General features: G+C 53.6%; 1 protein-coding gene across 4 annotated transcripts in view; it reads left to right on the top strand.

The window, feature by feature from the left end:
* Nucleotides 1–429: 429 nt before the first annotated feature.
* The window catches only part of Rfx1 (regulatory factor X1), a 30344-nt gene continuing 13816 nt past the window's right edge, over nucleotides 430–16957 (top strand). For 2 of the 4 annotated variants that reach the window (XM_021169956.3, XM_029480557.2), the window contains exons 1-5: nucleotides 642–1045; nucleotides 7928–8266; nucleotides 13986–14095; nucleotides 14248–14331; nucleotides 15241–15348. In XM_021169956.3, the coding sequence (XP_021025615.1) occupies nucleotides 7969–8266; nucleotides 13986–14095; nucleotides 14248–14331; nucleotides 15241–15348 (600 nt within the window). In that variant the 5' untranslated portion in view covers nucleotides 642–1045; nucleotides 7928–7968. Of the gene's footprint in view, nucleotides 475–641; nucleotides 1046–7927; nucleotides 8267–13985; nucleotides 14096–14247; nucleotides 14332–15240; nucleotides 15349–16957 lie in introns of those variants that run through there. The other 2 variants (XM_029480556.2, XM_085843760.1) reach the window with 2 other exon arrangements.

Here is a 16957-nt window from a genome sequence, read left to right as displayed (position 1 = left end):
ATTTTTAAAAAACTGCTTTAGAATATTATCTTGATGATTAATTTCTGAGCTCGAAGCACTCACTCCCATCGGGGCTATTTCTGTTTCACCTTCTCCGGCAGCAGCTGACCTATCTCTTGGGGAAACTGAGGCCCGGAGCGGCGGGGAGCTCTGGGGATAAACGCCGCTGACCTTTGCTTATCGTCCTCTCATTAAATGTCTGCTTGCCAGAGACCTTTTCACTGCCTGAGTGGCCGAGATAGCGGCGCGGCCAGGCTGTGACCTTTCCGGGGCTCCGACTAGAATCGTACCAGCCGATTCCTCTCAACCCTCTTGGACCAAGAGAACGCGCCTGTGAAGTCATCGAATTCCGAGTGCGGCCTCTGCCGCTGACGTCACAGAAGGGCAGCACTGAGTCGCTGCGTTCCTTAGGGGACATGAGCGCCAGAGGCAAGAGAGTGGCCCAGCAAGGAGGAAGTCTTGAGGTTTTCACCGGTACGTAGGACCGAACTACAATTCCCGACGCCCCGTGGACCTGTGCAAGAGAGCGCGACAAACTTTTGGACGAGATTGATCTCTCGTTAGTCCAACCAGAGAGCCGATTTTGGAGCAGCATCCCACCCCCTTGTAATTCTCAGGGCTGCTTCCTCGCGCGAGTGACGGGCTTCGCTTGCCTTTTAGGGTTTAGCTTTCTCTGACGGACGTCCGAACTGAGGAATCGGAGCTCGGTGAAGTCGAGAGGGTACTGAAAAGCGTGGATGGTAGCCAATAGCATGCTGGAAGCTCCCAGCGCCGTCCAATCGCTGCCCTGGAGGTCCGCCCTGGCGTGTGACGTAGTAGGGTGGGTAGCAACAGTTGCCCCGGTGAGGGAAACGGAGGCGCCATAGCCACGGTAGTCGTGGCGACCAAGCAACCCAGCAACGCCAGTCAACAACAACAACTGCGGCCGCCCCCCACCCCCACGCCCCCGGCCCGGCCTGGGGACCCCGGCGCGCTCGGTCCCCTCTGCACAGCGCCCACGCACCTCCTCAAAGCCTTCCGCGGACACAAGTGCGGAGAAGCCGAGGTAACCGGGGCAGCGCCCGGCAAGCTGGGCGCGCCGGGGCGGGCGGCCGGGCCCGCGCAGCGCCTGTCGCTTGAGTACAGTCCTGAGGGAAGGGGCGGGCGGTCAAAATGGCGGCGGCGAGTGTCGGGACTGTGGGGGAGGGGGCCGGGGTTCGGCCGGGGCGACACCACCCGCCCCCGGACCCGCAGCCCGGCCCCCGCGAGGGGCGGGTGCTCGCAGGCCGCGGGCGAGTGGAGGTCGGGCGGCTGGGGCGGGGGGCGCTTTTATGTGTCGGGAGGTGCGGGGAGGCGGGTCTGCGGAGGCTGGACCAATGACAGCGCGCGGAGGCGGGGCGATACTGGGAGGTGGGCGGGGTCTGGCGTCTCTCCGCCCTCGGAGTCGGGTGCGGCCGGCGACACTGGGACTGTCCGGGTGTTCCGGATGAGGAGCAGCAGTTTGGGGTGCATACCTGCCTGAGAATTAGAACCCGGATGTGCAACTATTCCATCTAGGACCTTTGTTTTTCTTTCTATAAAATGGGAAGAATTGTGGCCATCTCCTTCAGTATAGTTAACTCTAAAATTCCTTCAAAGAATTTCCCTAGGGCTCATCCTTGAATCTTACACCACACCGGTCTACTGTTTCTCAATGAGACTTGATAACTTGTTTGTGTTGATTGCAAAGTGACCCTCACTCTTAAACCCCAGAGGATGTGAAGAGATGACCAAGTTTCAATAAGATTGGCTTTAATTTGGGGGATTTAGTTGTCAGAAGTTGAATCTCCTCCTGGAGAGATGTGATCTTTGGCCAGAGATGTAGAGGATCCCAAATTGTTCTCTGGTGTGCTGTCTCATCCCTAGGTTGGTGCCGGTATCGGGCACTTGTTTCTGGTGATTGGGGGTTTCTCCATAGCAATTAAGGTCTCCACCTGTGGAAACAGCAAGCCAGTGGAGCTGTCTAAGATTCCTCAAGCCACATCTCGTGGCCTGCCATATGTCAGTCAGGCCAGTATCAAGAGGGTCACATGTCATAAGGTGGTACAGGTCCCATGTGCCAGGAGCCGGTGTAGCATCAGAGGCAAGGAGAGACATTTGTTAGTGCAGGACCTTCGTGTGTGTGTGGGGGGGGGGGGTGGGTGTGTGTAGGGGGTGTCCGAGAACTCCATCAGCCATGGCAGTTCTTTTTTTTTTTTTTTTTTTTTTTTTAAAGATTTATTTATTATATGTAAGTACACTGTAGCTGTCTCCAGACACACCAGAAGAGGGCGCCAGATCTCGTTGCGGATGGTTGTGAGCCACCATGTGGTTGCTGGGATTTGAACTCTGGACCTTCGGAAGAGCAGTCGGGTGCTCTTACCCACTGAGCCATCTCACCAGCCCAGCCATGGCAGTTCTTATTGGCTGCATGGGCAGCCAGGTCCTTGCACGTGGCACTGGCATACACTGCAGCCCTCTTAAGGGGGTCGACTTTTCCATTGGAAATTAAGCAAGGAAGCAAGGACTCCCAGTTGTAGGGACTTTTCCTACACCCGTCAAAGGGTCTTCAAGTTTAAGGCTATGAGGATTAACTTTGAGGAAGATGCTGGCTGGAGTTAGCTAGGTTGCTTTTTTTAAAAAGCCTCCACCTCCTATCAGGGAAGGCCGACTTGGAGCAGAAAGTGATGGCATTGATTCTCTGGCTGCTTTGGCCTCGTCCTTTCCAGTAATTGTCACAGTTGAAGGGCCCAGAAGGGTCATTTGGCTGGGGAAGATTGGCACAGCCTGAGCTTTTTATAATTCTACCTGTGTGTTCTTGAGTGAATCCAGTCACTGGGGGAGGGAGGGGTGTCCATATGCTCTCATCTAGAGGCACAAATCGTTTTAACTTCACGTTACTGTGTGTATCTCCCAAAATATGTCACATACTAAACATCAAGTACACAATGGTGTTCAAATGATGTCAGCTGCCGTTAAGATGACTGTCACTTCCTGTCCAGTTGTCGGAATTAGCTGTTGGTTGTGTTTTATCATTTTGTCAGAGAGACGCCTGTTGCTGTGAGCTGACAGGAGGAAGCTCTAGTAAGGAGTTCAGCTCTCTTGTTTTCCGGGAATTGAACCTAAGACGCCCCCAGACTAAGCACAGGCTCTGCTCTGAGCTATTCACCCAGCCCTCAGTATACTTTTTACATGTAAAGCGTCTACATTTATTTCCTTATTTCATGTGTCTGTGTCTACATGAGCACACGTGGGTTGCACAGCATTCTTGTGGAGCGGGGGACAGCTAGTGGGGGTCGGCTCTGTCCTTGCAGCACTCAGCCCGTGGGTCTGAGCGTGTTTACTCAGTAGCAGCTTCCCTTTCCATGCTAACTTACCTTAGTAGCCCGTTTACTTTTTATTTTGACACATGGCCCTGCTAAGTTGTCCAGGGAGGCCTTAAACGTGTGAGCTTCTTTGGGTTCCTAAGTAGCTAGGATGACGGGTCTGTGCCACCAAGCCTGACATAGAGTTGTACTTTCTGTGGAGAAGTGTTGCCCGCTCTGCTTGCAACACTGAGTGACCTTTGTTCCTGGGAGTAGCCAGAAAGAAAAGTGCTGTCTGGGAAGAGGTCTTGACTCAGCTGCCAGCTCTGTAGGTCTGAGGCAGAGCTATGGAGAAGGTGGGAAGGGGAATTCTCGAACCAGGACTCACCTTCTTCCTTGACAGCCCTGAACTAGAGAGGGTCTCTTATGTGTGGGTCCTGTTGTGCAGGGATGACGGTCCAGCACCTGGCTGCAGCCTCCTCTGGAGTCTCAGTCGTCAGAGAATTCCCACTGGGCTTCCTTCCATAGTTGCTAGTACTGTCTTCATTCAGCTGCATACCTATGCCCTGTGCACAGAGAGTGCCCGGGGGCTTAGGTTCAATGGAGAACACTTGTCTAGTGTGTGTAAGACCCAGGGTACCATCCCTACCACTGCCAAAAAGGAAGGGGTGGTGGTGAACTTTCAGTGTATGCCCGTCATCCGAGGAGCTGGGGATAAAGGGTACCTCTCTGGAGCTTGCCTTTCCAGTTCAGCAGGGAAGAGAAACTGTTAAGGAATAAAGGCAGGGCTACACAGTGGCAAGAACATTAAAGAGTGGCTTCAGAGTGCATGGGGGAGGGGCACATGGTGACCAGGGGAAGTGGCCTGAATGTTAAGGAGCTAGGCTGGGCACGGGGTTAGAAGAAAATGCTAGGCAGTGGGGAAAAGAAGGTGCCAAGGCCCCAAGACAGGAGGGAATGGAGTCTCATTAGGCTGAGAGCGAGAGTGGCTAAAACATTCCGAGCCAGAGACATGGGGTCTGGAGGGACAGTCCTGAAGGCCCCACAGTCATGAGAAGGATCCTGAGTGTTGTATGTTCTCTGATGAGACGTGACACAGTTCAGGTGCTCAAGGGATCCTGCAGGCTCTGGACGCATCCCTGAGGACAGAGGCCATGTGAAGATGGAGAAGCAAGGATGCCTAAAGGAGAAGTAGCCAGCCCAGAATAGGCGTGAGAACGACTGATAAATGAGTCAGTAGAGGCCAAGGGCAGGGTGCAGACTAGTCCACTGGACTCCCCACTTCCCTTCAGACCCATTACCAAAGCTGTCCTACAGATGGGCTGGGTACCTTTTCTTTCCCTCTCCTGTAACACCTGGTTCTAGAATCTGACATCTGTGGCATGTCTGCCAGCTGCAGCCTGCTGCCTGTGTCTTGTGATAGGATACAACCTCACCTGACTAGGCCAGGCTGGTCTGTACTGCCCTGCACCTCCAGCCATGCTGTCTGTGTGTGGAAGGGAACTAGGCATGACTTTGACAGTTGGGATGATGGGAAAAGATCAAAAGAACATTTTATAACACGAATATTTTATAAATGCCATGTCCTGTGAACAGTCATAGCATTGAAATCTGTGTGGAGTTTGTTTTCTTGCCCCAAGTCTGCAACACCTGCTCAACTGTTGCTCTGTCGCTGTGTTGGCAGAGTCAGCTGGTAGCCAACAGATACAGTCTGTCCATAGAAGCAAACATAGCTACTCTCAGCTCTGGGAATAGGTTCAAGCATTCACGGGAAACTAGCAGTTGGTTTCGCAGACCTTGGTGTGTTAGCGGTTGGTTCAGCAGCTCCTTGACAGAGCACCCAGGCAGGTTCCATTTTCCTTGTGCTGCCTTCCATGAACCAAGGGTCTTGTGCTCAAGTGCATGGAAGCATTCATGCCCCATCTACATGTATGATTCATACCCCCACCCCCACCCTGAGAGCCTCAGCTTAACCTAGCTCGTGTAGGAGGGATGGATGAGAAGGTACTACCCAGGAACCCTTTCCTGCCTGAGAGCCATCTAGTCCCGAGGCAGCCTGGACTAGGTTAGGTAGTCCTGGACTTCTGGGAGGGTACTGTGAGGGACTAGCTAAAATATATTTAGGGACACTACAAATGCTGAGCTCTGTTAAGACATTTCCCCAAGGGCTGCCTATGCAGGGCATGTATAGTTGTGAATGGATGGTAATAACACCTCTCAATGTCCATGCTACTCACTGACTACTACAGTGATCATAGTGGATTTTTACAGTGACCCTGTGAACCCAGGTCACAGATGGGTAAACTGAGGCACAGAAGTCAGTCAATGCATAATGTTTACAAAAAGGTTCACATGGGGCACATGGTGATGGCTACAAACCCTGAGCCACATTGGCTCAGATGCAACCCCTTAACATTGCCAGAAGCTGGGGTCAGTGGAAGATGTGCTGCCTTCTGTGAGGTGGACTATGGCCTCTTCCTTCTCTGATGGGTAAACTTCCCTTGATGCTCAAGTTCTTGGCAGGGTTGGGTGGGGTGGCATTGAGGCTGGCTGCTACTCTGTGTGCTACTTGGGCTCTGTAGTCTCAGTGTCTGTCTGTCTGTCTGTCTCTCTCTCTCTCACACACACACACACACACACACACACACACACTTCCATGGGAGCACTTTTGTCTCTAGGGACTATGTTACAGACATCCCTCAGCGCCCAGCCTTTCCTTCCTCTTTCTCTCCCTTCCTTTTTTGGGGGGGTGGGAGTGCTGTTAAGGGAATATCCCAGGCCTGGTGTATGCTGGGCCAGCAGCTCCACAGATCTGCATGGGAGGCTGCCATCAGCCATCCCACAGGGAGGGAGTGGTGGAGCTCCCCCAAAGCCACTCAGCCAGGCCAGTCAAGTTCAGGCTGTGCATTGGCCCTGTGCAGGGCTTGTTTCTCAATTGCCTCCCAAGTCTACCATCTAAGGGTGGAGCCTAGGTTCCTGGAGAGGCAGGCACCGGGAGGCAGGGGACATGTTGAGGCCTTGCTGTCAGCGAGTCCCTCTTGGGTGCTTGTGCCAACTCCCTGGCTCTGGTGGGAAGGGCAGGGAAGGTTCTGTCTACTGTGAGAAGCAATTAAGGTCTAGGCCTCACTGGTGTGGTGAGAACTCAGGGTCAGCCACGAGTCTTGGGGCTGAATAAAGTTAGTGATGGATAGGACACCAGGATGAAGAGCTAAGTTCTCGGTGGGTGCCGAGGCTGGGGTGCCAGGCAGGTGCCACAGTGTCTGCGGAACAGTAGCTGTTGTTAGGTTCCCAGCCTTCCCCTGCACTAGAGGTCAACCTGCTCACATGGGTGGCAGTGGTTCCAGTTGTCAAGCTCTTAGCCTGGGTGCTGTGTGGCCTAGGGTGACAGCCAGGACAAAGACACAAGCTTGAGGTGCTAGAAATGGGCACCCTTCAAAGCCATTGCTGTCTCATGCTACGATAGGCTGCGTACCAGCCAGACAAGCTTCTACACCTCGGTAAGACCAGCCACTCCCACCCTCTGGAACACTCCACACCCCAAGCTTGCAGACCCATTGCTGCCTGGGGCCTGTGAATGGCACCCTGCTGTGAGGGCACTCAGATGACCCATTGCTGCCTGGGGCCTGTGAATGGCACCCTGCTGTGAGGGCACTCAGATGACCCTTGGCGTGGAATTCTGAGAGTACACCTTTCTCTGTGACTAGCCTTTCCACCTTCAGACTGCAAAGGGCTCAGAATGCCCAGGGTTAGACAGGCCTGTCGTTTCCCTGCTGTGTGGCCTGGGACCAGCACCTCACCTTCTCTGAGCCTCACCTCCTCATCTGGAAAACTGTCTAGATCCACTATGGTAGTTGTAAATTCTCAAATAGAGTAGTGTGTCATGGTTGGTCTTGGCTCTCAGCTTGGCTGGATATGGAACAGGTTTGTTCTGCAGCAAGAGGCCTAGGAGATGCCCACTTGAAGGCAGTATAGTGGCACATGCCATTCCAGAGACTGGGGCAGAAGGATTACAATTTCAGTTAGCTTGGACTACTTAGGGAGATCCTGTTGTGAAAGACCAAGTGCTACGGATGCAGCTTACTAGCAGGATACTTGCCCAGTGTGTGCAAGGCCCTGAGTCCCACCCCCAGAACACCAAAAGAAAAGCGATCCCAGCACTCAGGAGGTAGAGGCAGGCAGATCTCTGAGTTCCAGTCTAGCCTGGTCTACACAGCAGTTCCATGCTAGCCAGGACTATATAGTGAGACTCTGTCTCAAAGCGGGGAGGTGTTCTCTGGGCTCATTGTGAGCGGGATGGCATAGGTGCTCTGGAGGCCATTGACAGTCTGGAGAGTTGTCTCAGGCATAGCCTGATGCACTGTGGGCATGTTCAGGTGCCAGGGGGTGGAGGGCAAGAGCAACAGGCTCAGGATGAGGGTGAGGAATCCTGCCTGTATCTATTCCCAGATACCCCACAGGGATGGCTCCATTGTATGTAGCCAGGGATTTAATCAAGTTAGTGATGAGCCCAAAGACATCTCCAGGGAGCTGGGAGCTGGCTGTTTTCTTCTGCTGGTAGATTAATTCTTTTTTTTTTTCTTCTTCTTTGTTTTTCTGTTTCTCTCTCCCCCGCTTTTCTACTCAAGGAAGAGGAAAACCGCCTTATTTATTATCATTCACTGTTGGCATGGCAACACAGTCCTATGTTACTGAGCTACAGGCAGCCCCACAAGCATCCCAGCCGCCACAGGCCCCGCCCCAGGCCCTGCCCCAGCCACCACCCCCAGCAGCACCCCAGCCTCCTGCTGCAGCAACCCCCCAGCCCCAGTATGTCACCGAGCTGCAAAGCCCCCAGCCCCAGACGCAACCTCCGGGCAGCCAGAAGCAGTATGTGGCAGAGCTCCCGGCTGCCCCTGCACCCTCACAGCCTGCCACACCTGCCCCATCCCCTGTGGCTCAGCAGTATATCGTGGTCACCGTATCGGGTAAGTTCACATCTGTACTTGTGGCCAGAGTGCTTGGAACATCTCTGAGAGGAGGAGCGTGGGGAGCTCAGCATCCAGGGGTCCGCGCCGGGGCTACCTGTGCAAGCGAATCAGGGCATCTCTGGGTAAAGGGACTCGGGCCAAGCAGAGGAGCTTCTCATCCCACTGGAATGCTTCTGTGCTTATCTGTCCCCAAGTAAAATGTCCTCAGAAAAGAGGATGGGATGGTGAAATTCAGTTTGCACACACCTGCAAGCGTCAGGCTGCCCACTGACCCTGCGCCTCTCTGCCTAGGTCTTACCATTTCAGCTTCTCTAAATGAGGACATGTGAGACAGCTTAGAGCAGGCCGGCCCGGAAGAGGTCCTTGAGAGATGCTGTCTACATGGCTGAGATGTATTCTCTCTCCTCCCTGGAGGAGCAGGACCTGGTGGCCAAGCACGCTCCTGAGCCCATGGCTAACAGTGTAGCATGGAAAAGGTCTGATGTAATAGAGCTGAGTCTAATGTCACAGCCTGAGGATGTGGACAAGGGAAGATCAGCCACAGCTGAAAGTCCCTCTGGGGTGTCACCACAGGTCTCCAGCCTCTGCCCCTCTTCCTCTTCCCTTCTTGGGAAGCAGAGGAAAGAGGCAGAAGCTGCACTCACCGGAACAGCCAGTGTGACACCTGCACTCTCCCTGACCTTAGTGGGATCAGGTCCTGGCCAGACTGTGCCTACAACTCCTCAGAGGTGGAGTGATTCCACTGCCCCAGCTCTTCTGCAGGGCCTGCAACTCCTGCCCGGAATACTCTTCGTTGGTTTTTTTGTTTTTGTTTTTCTTTGTCATATGTCCATAGACTACTAGCTCTGTAATTACTGATCTCTCATGTCCACCCAGTTGGCAGCCACCTGTGACCTTGCTCCTGACAGCTCCCATCAGGGTTCCCATCCTTTCAGAATCATGGGTCATCCTGGGCCTTTGTTACTCTTGGCCTCGAGGCGGTGCCTGGCCGTTTTCCTCCTACCTCAGACCTGTCCTACACGCCTGCCCAGCTGCCATCACATCTGCCTTTTTGGTTGCCGCCACTGTCTTCTGCCTCTGATCCATAGCAGCAAAGGGCTAGGGCCCTGCCCTGCTCCAGTCACCATCCTCCTGATGGCCTCCTACAGTGTCATGGCTCTTTCTCCTTCCTTTCTCCTAGTACTGGGGTTTGAACTCAGAGCCTCACACACTCTAGCCCGCAGCTCTTCAGCGAGCTCCATCCCTAGCTCTCTCTTTACTCTTATTTGAGACAGGGTCTCATCAGCTGCCCACTCTCACCGAGCTCACTTTGTGCAGCCTTGCCTCCTTCACCTTGTCAGCCTTTTGCTTCAGCCTTTTCGGAAGCTGGTGACACCAGATCTAACTGTCAAACTTGCCATGTGCCTGTTGGGGTCTCCACCTTAGCCTCTGCCCTGAGCCCCAGGATCTTGTGACCCCAGGATCTTGTGACTAGTCCACCCGGGTGTGGCTACTGAAGGTCATCTTATGCCCTCTCCCTACAGGCTCTATGAGATGTCCCCTTCCACCCAGGCCCAGCTTAGCCTCTGCTTCTGTCCTGCTTCTCCAGATGTTGCTATTCCGCCCCATTCCCTCCTTCCTAAACCTACCCAGATCCTCTGCCTCTACCATGTCCATGCCATCTCTGGTTAGCTCCGATTCCTTATTCACACAGTAGCCACAAGGAGCCTGTCCCTAGCTGCTACTTAGGCCTCTTCACATCCCGTCTCTACCACGATTCCAGAGCGAGGCTCTAGGGCATAGGAGCTTGCAGTATTAGAATGCTGGCCCCTATCTCTCCCAGAAAAGCACCCCTTAACACCTGTAATCACATTGGGGGAGGGTGTGGCTGGAAGAGTCTAATTCCAGGCTAATCTGAGCTATAAATCAAGATCCCATCTCAAAAAAAGAATTTTCTGCCATCATTTCCTGAATAAGCTCCAAGTGCCTGTGTCTTGCCCAGCAGCTCCTAGCCCTGTGCCCAACATGACTGAGTCTCCCCAGCCTCCTGCCATGCCAGCTCACCAGCTAAGCTACTTCTCCTTTTACCCTGGCACCTACCACCTCAAGCATACCCAGGCTAACCTTTCTGCTACCTTCATCTCCAGTCTCTCCTCAGAAGCCACTCCCCTGCCCTCTGATCCCACCATCTGTCCTTTTCTTGAGTTAGCATCGTATGGTAGTGATGTTTTTGAAGACAGGGTTCTGTCTCTAGGTTCTGTGCAATGAGCCTGGCTCAGCACAACAAGCTGAGGCTATCTAGCCTAACATCCCATTGCCCTTGAATGACCCACCACAAGTTCCTCCTGCAAGCATTTGGTGTCCTCGGAGTAGAATCTGGAATAGGCACACTGTTCTAGGCCCTGCCTCAGCTTCTCCTAGCTCTTCATGGCACACCAAGGGAAGACCTGGTATTCAAAGTCCTGGGCCAGAGTGGCATTTCAGTCAGGCAGGCCTAGGTCAGTCTCACTAGCTGTGAGGTGGAGATATAGCATGCTATCAGGGGACAAAGCACAGGTCAGGGTTGGCTGCAGCTCTTGTCTGCAGTGTCACTCTGCCAGGCTCACACCTTTGGTTGGGCAGTGGCTTGTTGCTTGCTTTTTACCATGGTTCTGGGAATGTCATCCCACTGAGTTCTGGCAGGAGTGAGCCCATCCCTGCAGGTGTCACTGTTGCCCCTATGAGTGCTAAGGAAGAGGAGGGAGGCTGCTACCCACCCAGCTTCTGTGTTGGTGTCTTCCTACTCCCTCTTCCAGGCTGCCCTTGTGAGCCAGTCCTCTGAGGAAGGGGAGGCTGACACTGGAGAGGATGAACAGGGAGGTACCTAGGCCAGCTCCAGAGCCAGGAACAATCTGGGCTCACCAGGAAGGCTGCAGGGGAAGGGCTGCCCCGTACCCCTGGAGGAGGCAGCAGGAGTAAGCTGAGACATCTAGCCTGGTCTGGCCATGCTCTGCCCTAAAGTGACTAGAGATGATGGCAGGGAGATCAGGTTTCCCTGGTCAGATGACACAGAGCCATAATCCTGAGCTCCCATGAGGCCTCTTGAACCTACTCCATAGGCTGGGGAGGTGAAGCCAGACCTGCCAGAGGGACCAAGGAGACTGCAGGAGACACTAGGGCCACCCAGGCTTCTCTGCTTCCCTTTAGCTTGTGGTCCCCCAGAGGACCTGTGCCTCTGCAGGAGCACTGTGCCCACAAGAGGAAAATGGGAGCTGCTGGTCAGCGTCTCCAGGAAAGAAGGGGAAGTAAGGTCCAAGAATCCACGAGTCCTGGGGTTAGCAGGGGCCCAGAATCCTTGTCCTGGTGTCCATACCCAGTAGCAAAAAGAGGTCCTGGCAGACGAGAATGCCTCCTGGAGAGCTGGCTTGCTCTCTTTAAGCTGAGGGGTGAACAGGTGGAGGTGGAGGAGCCAGGCACTTGAAGGAAGGGGTGGCCACATGGAGATAGGCTGTCTGATGCAAACAGGACATTAGCTCTGTTCCTAACTCTAACTTTCGGATCCCCCTGCTTATGCACACACCCAGAAGAGAATTGGCCAACAGACACAGCTGTCCCTAGACTCTACTTTTCCCTCCTTTCCTCCCAGCTCACCTTTCAAAACATAGCTAGGAAGCCCTGGCCCATTCACCCTCCTAGGGTTGGTGGGTAGGGAAGAGCCCAGCATTAAGGGCCACCCCAAGGCAGATGATAGCAGGATCGCTTCTAGGATAGATGCCTGATTAGAGCAGATGCCTAGGTGTCCAGCTGCCCGGGTCTGGCTCAAGGGCCAGCCCCTTGGACATTGCAGGTGGCCAGGGCCAATGTCTGTGTGGCTTCCCACCCGGAGCCATAGCAGTTCCCTGTGGGTCTCCTCAGTCCAGTGCCCATCCTTGAGCTGGGCCTGGCTCCCTGTATTCCAGGTAGCCCAGTTATTGGGGGGAAGGAGAGAGGATGAGACCTGTGACTAGAGGGCCTTCTCTGGGAACCAGAGAAGACTAAAGCAGTTTTGAGGGAGGCTTCCAGCAAAACCTAATTAACTATCACTGCTTAGAATTGGTGTAGGTACCAAGCAGGCCTGGGAAGGGCCACAGGAAGTCTCCCCTGACAACTCTCCCATATCTGGTCATTTCTGGGGCATATTCAGATCCTCTCAGGCGACTGAGCCAGCCTCCTTCCCTAGCCAGCCCCTTTTCCTGTGTCCCTCCTGGAAGCTGAGCCCTATTATGGAAACCTCAACGATATGTGTCTTTGAGCGCCCCAATTCCCTGTGCCAGTCTGTGCGACTTTGCCTAATAAGATCAGCAACTTAAGAGATGGTGTATGGCCGGACATGATGGTACATGCCTTTAATCCCAGCACTTGGGAGGCAGAGGCAGGTGGATTTCTGAGTTCGAGGCCAGCCTGGTCTACAGAGTGAGTTCCAGGACAGCCAGGGCTACACAGAGAAACCCTGTCTCGAAAAACCAAAGGAAAAAAAAAAAAAAGAAATGGTGTACGGAGTTGGGTGATGTGGGCATACAGGGAACCCCCTGGACCCAGGCCAGCCCCCCCTCCCCCCAGCTGGGTGATACAAGGTCTTTGTCACCTGAAAATGAATGAGAAAGGCAAGTACCAGCTCAAGTGGCCCAGGACGCCCTAGAGTGTCACATGGCCGTCCCTTTGATTACCCTCATTGCTGTGTAGCCCTTTAGGAGATCAGGTGACCTCTCTGGACCTCTACCTTTACCCCTGCCAGATCCCAGAAAGGTGGGCCTGGGGCCTTGGTTCCTTTAGGCAGTACTGGGGAATGAGAACAGGCTCATGGCTACCCCTCCTGACCTTGGCCCCTGAGCTACTGAGGAACTAACTAGTTAGGCTACATGTAGGGGTAGGCCAGGTGACTCCCCAGCTTGAGCAAGAATCTCCTGGCCATTTGTCTTGGGGGCACTGTCCCTGCACACTTCCCTGCTGTCCCATGAATCACGTAGCAGTATGTGTATTAAAATGAGACCTGCCTCTGACGATAGCATCTCTGGGTATTAGCCTTCCTCGTGTCCTGGCCCCAGGCCCCCAGCAGCCCGGATGGAGCAGACTGTTTATCTAAGAAGCAGTTCTGAGCCATGGGAGGGATTAGTTGTCCAAGGTGTTGGGTGTAAAGCCTCCTGCACACTCTGCTGCTCCCATAGTGCTAGGCTGGCTCCTGCCATGGCTGGACAGCAGCATTAGGAGCAGGCATGGGCACCATGTTCTAAGATTGTCTCTTGGCTGCCTGCCAACATAAGTACCTGCACTTTGGGCTCTGAAGCCTTTGCTGCCTCCACTCCACTCAGGCATGGGAAGAAGGCTCGAGAGCACTTCTGACCACTGTGTTTCCTAAGGAGCCAGGAGAAGCTCAGCACTTGGTCCTTCTTGAGCTGCCAAGACTTGAGCAAGAAAGTGAGGATCTAGTCTACTGTCTGTCCATGTCCATGGTTCTGCTTTCGTGGGAAAGAGGCTCCTCAGACATATTTCAGAACAGAGATCAGGGGCTAATTCCATATGCCAAGGGTCCTGGGTCCTCTGCATGCTCACTCCATCTTGCCATGTACCTCTGACGGATGCTAGAAAAGGCCAGGCAGGACTGGGAGAAGCCAGGTCTCGAGGGTGGACTATAGGCTGCATTGCCCTCTGCTGACGGGCTAACTCTTGGAATAGAGACAGAGACGGTAGGCAGAGCTGACCTGCCAACCTCTTCCCACAGAAGGTGCCATGCGGGCTAGTGAGACTGTGTCAGAAGCCAGCCCCAGTTCCACGGCAAGCCAGACCGGTGTTCCCACCCAAGTGGTCCAGCAGGTGCAGGGCACCCAGCAGGTAGGACATGGCCTTCACTGGGGGAAGAGGCTCTCCTCCACCTTACCATGAACATCTGTTTACCTGTCTTATCAAGATATGGCAGCAGCTACCTCCACCCACCCATCCTGGTAAGCAACCCTCATTCAACTCCTTTCTTCTTGCCTCCACAGCGGCTGCTGGTCCAGGCAAGTGTGCAGGCCAAGCCAGGCCATGTGTCCCCCCTGCAGCTTACCAACATTCAGGTGCCACAGCAGGTAAGGCTCCTGGCTCCTGGCTCCAGCCTCCTGTGGGGCAGAGAACTACTTCCCCACTGCTTGCTTGTGTCTGTTCTTGCCAGAGTCCCAGGCAAGGGTATCATCCTCAGGCTGCCTCAGCTCCTGACTCTGGGCAGTGGCCTCTAGAGGCAAGATTAAATACCCTAGGGCCCAATGGCCAAGCAGCCTCAGGAGTCACTGTACTGAAGACTGGGGAGGATCAACAGCAGGAAGCCTGTGGGTCCAGACCCAGCATCTTATAGTGGAGTCCAAGAAGGCCACAGTCTGGTGCTGGTGCCCTTGACTGCTCTAGTTTCTCAGCTCATATTGGGACTGTGCTTGAATGCTGGGACCCAGCACTGGAACATAATAAACATGTGCTCTGTCACCAAGCTCCATTCCAGCCCAGTGCTAACAGACTGTAAGGATAAGAACGTTCCTCTCCTGTAACAGGGGATGTTTTGAGATAGGGTTTTCTATAGCCTGAAACTCCATATATAATGGAGTATGGCCTTGAACTCCCGATCTGAGGAGTGCAAGCATGCACTGACAGTGGGCTCTAGCATATATTCCATGCCTTCTGAACCAGGAGCCAGCTCTGGCTTTGCTGCTTCTTGGCTTCAGGGCTCAACAAGCTCCACATCAACTTTGAGCTTGTGTGTCGCCTGCTATGGAGTAGAGCCATAACTGTGCTGTGTTGGGTGCAGGGCAGTTCCTGGGCTGACAGGCATGGTGAGCCTAGAATGTTCCCTGGTGCATAGGTGCTCACTGAAATGCAGAAGACTGGAGGGGCTCGTTAGTGGGATATGTATTAGGGCCTGGTTCCATCCGTAGCACGGAAAAACAAAACTCGGGACTTGGCTATGGCTGGTGCTGCTACTGACCATGCTCTTTTTCTTTTGACCCCAGGCTATCCCCACACAGCACCTGGTGGTGCAGAGCCCAGCACCGGGCACTAAGAGTGGCCAGGTCTCCCTGACGGTGCACAGTGCCCAGCAGGTGCACTCTGCTCCTGAGGTAAGTGTGCCTCACTGCCGTCGTCCCATCTTTCTCTGTTCTAGCCATGGGCCCCAGCAGCATATTTGTCCCCCATGACCCTTTTTTTTTAAAGACTTATTTATTTATTATATGTAAGTACATTGTAGCTGTCTTCAGACACACCAGAAGAGGGTGTCAGATCTCGTTACAGATGATTGTGAGCCACCATGTGGTTGCTGGGATTTGAACTCCGGACCTTTGGAAGAGCAGTCGGGTACTCTTACCCACTGAGCCATCTCACCAGTCCCCCGCCCCCCGACCTTTTTTTGAGGCAGGGTGTTACAGTGCTATGCAGGCTAGCACCGACCTCCTATGTGGAGCAGGCTGGTCTCTACCGGGAGCTCCTCCTGCGTTAGTCCCGAGTGCTAGGTTGCAGGTGTGTACCACTGTGCCTGGCTTCAGCTGGAGCTCTTTTGCCCTGAGTTCACTTGCAGCTCCTGAGTCCTCCACCCTGCTCCAGTGACCCTGGGTGGGTTTCCCAGCTAATGTCTGCCTGGCCCTGCCATCCCAGCCGATGTTGAGAGAGCTGTAGTCCAGAAGTAAGAGTTTTCTCTTCCAGCTTCAGAGTGAATAGAGTTCCATCATGAGAGCTTGGAACACACACACACACACACACACACACACACACACACTCACACACACACACTCACACACACACTCACACACACACACACACACACTCACACACTCACACACACACTCACACACACACACACACTCACACACACACTCACTCTCACACACACACACACAAATGAGGAGGGCCTGGAGGCAGTGGGCTGCAGATGGTCTTGAGCTTAGATTAAAAGTGCAGGGCCAGGCAGGGCCCTTTAATCCCAGCATTTGGGAAGCAGAGACTAGAATCTCCATGAGTTCAAGGCCAGCCTGATGTACATATTGGTGTGTGTGTGTGTGTGTGTGTGTGTGTGAGAGAGAGAGAGTGTGTGTGTGAGTGTGTGTGTGTGTGAGTGTGTGTGTGTGTTCCAAGCTCTATGATGTGACTCTATTCCAGGACAGTCAGGGCTATTACATAGTGAGACACTTTCTCAAAATAAATAAATATATAAATAAATAAATAAAATAAAAAAGAAGGAAAGAAGGAAGGAAAAATAATACAGGGCCAGATGCCAGGCTTAGCTGAGTCTTTGGGCAGGTCTCCAGCACTATAGCCCAGTATTTCCTGTGTATAACAGAGCTAATGGTGCTGGGTTGCCACACATCTGCATACAGAGGCTGAAACAGGAAGGTTTCAAGTGTGATGCTAACTTGCATTTTATAGTGAGACCCCGTCTCAGGAAGAACTAGTAAAACCCATGATTCATCCACTTGCTCACATCAGAATTGCAGTCCACGCTAGTGCAGCATGCCCTAGAGCAAACACAGGCTCACTGTGTGGCCTTGGGCATCTTTCTCTGGGAAATGGGGGTCTTGAAGCATCCATTGCAGCAAGCAGTGGGGGCAGCAGAAGGCGAAGGTAGATTCAGTGTTGTTACTACTGTCCCATTGGGAAGCCTGGCAGGATCAGGAGGAGCTGGGTCACGGGACCAGACTAGCTCCCAGCCTACTCTTTCTCACCTTTGCTGCAGTT

The sequence above is a fragment of the Mus caroli genome, unplaced genomic scaffold (genome assembly GCF_978045245.1).
Source record: "Mus caroli unplaced genomic scaffold, Mus_caroli_1 scaffold_10, whole genome shotgun sequence".
NCBI classification, from domain to species: domain Eukaryota; kingdom Metazoa; phylum Chordata; class Mammalia; order Rodentia; family Muridae; genus Mus; species Mus caroli.
Note: the sequence above shows the minus strand (reverse complement) of the source record. Positions and strands in the feature narration are given on the sequence as shown.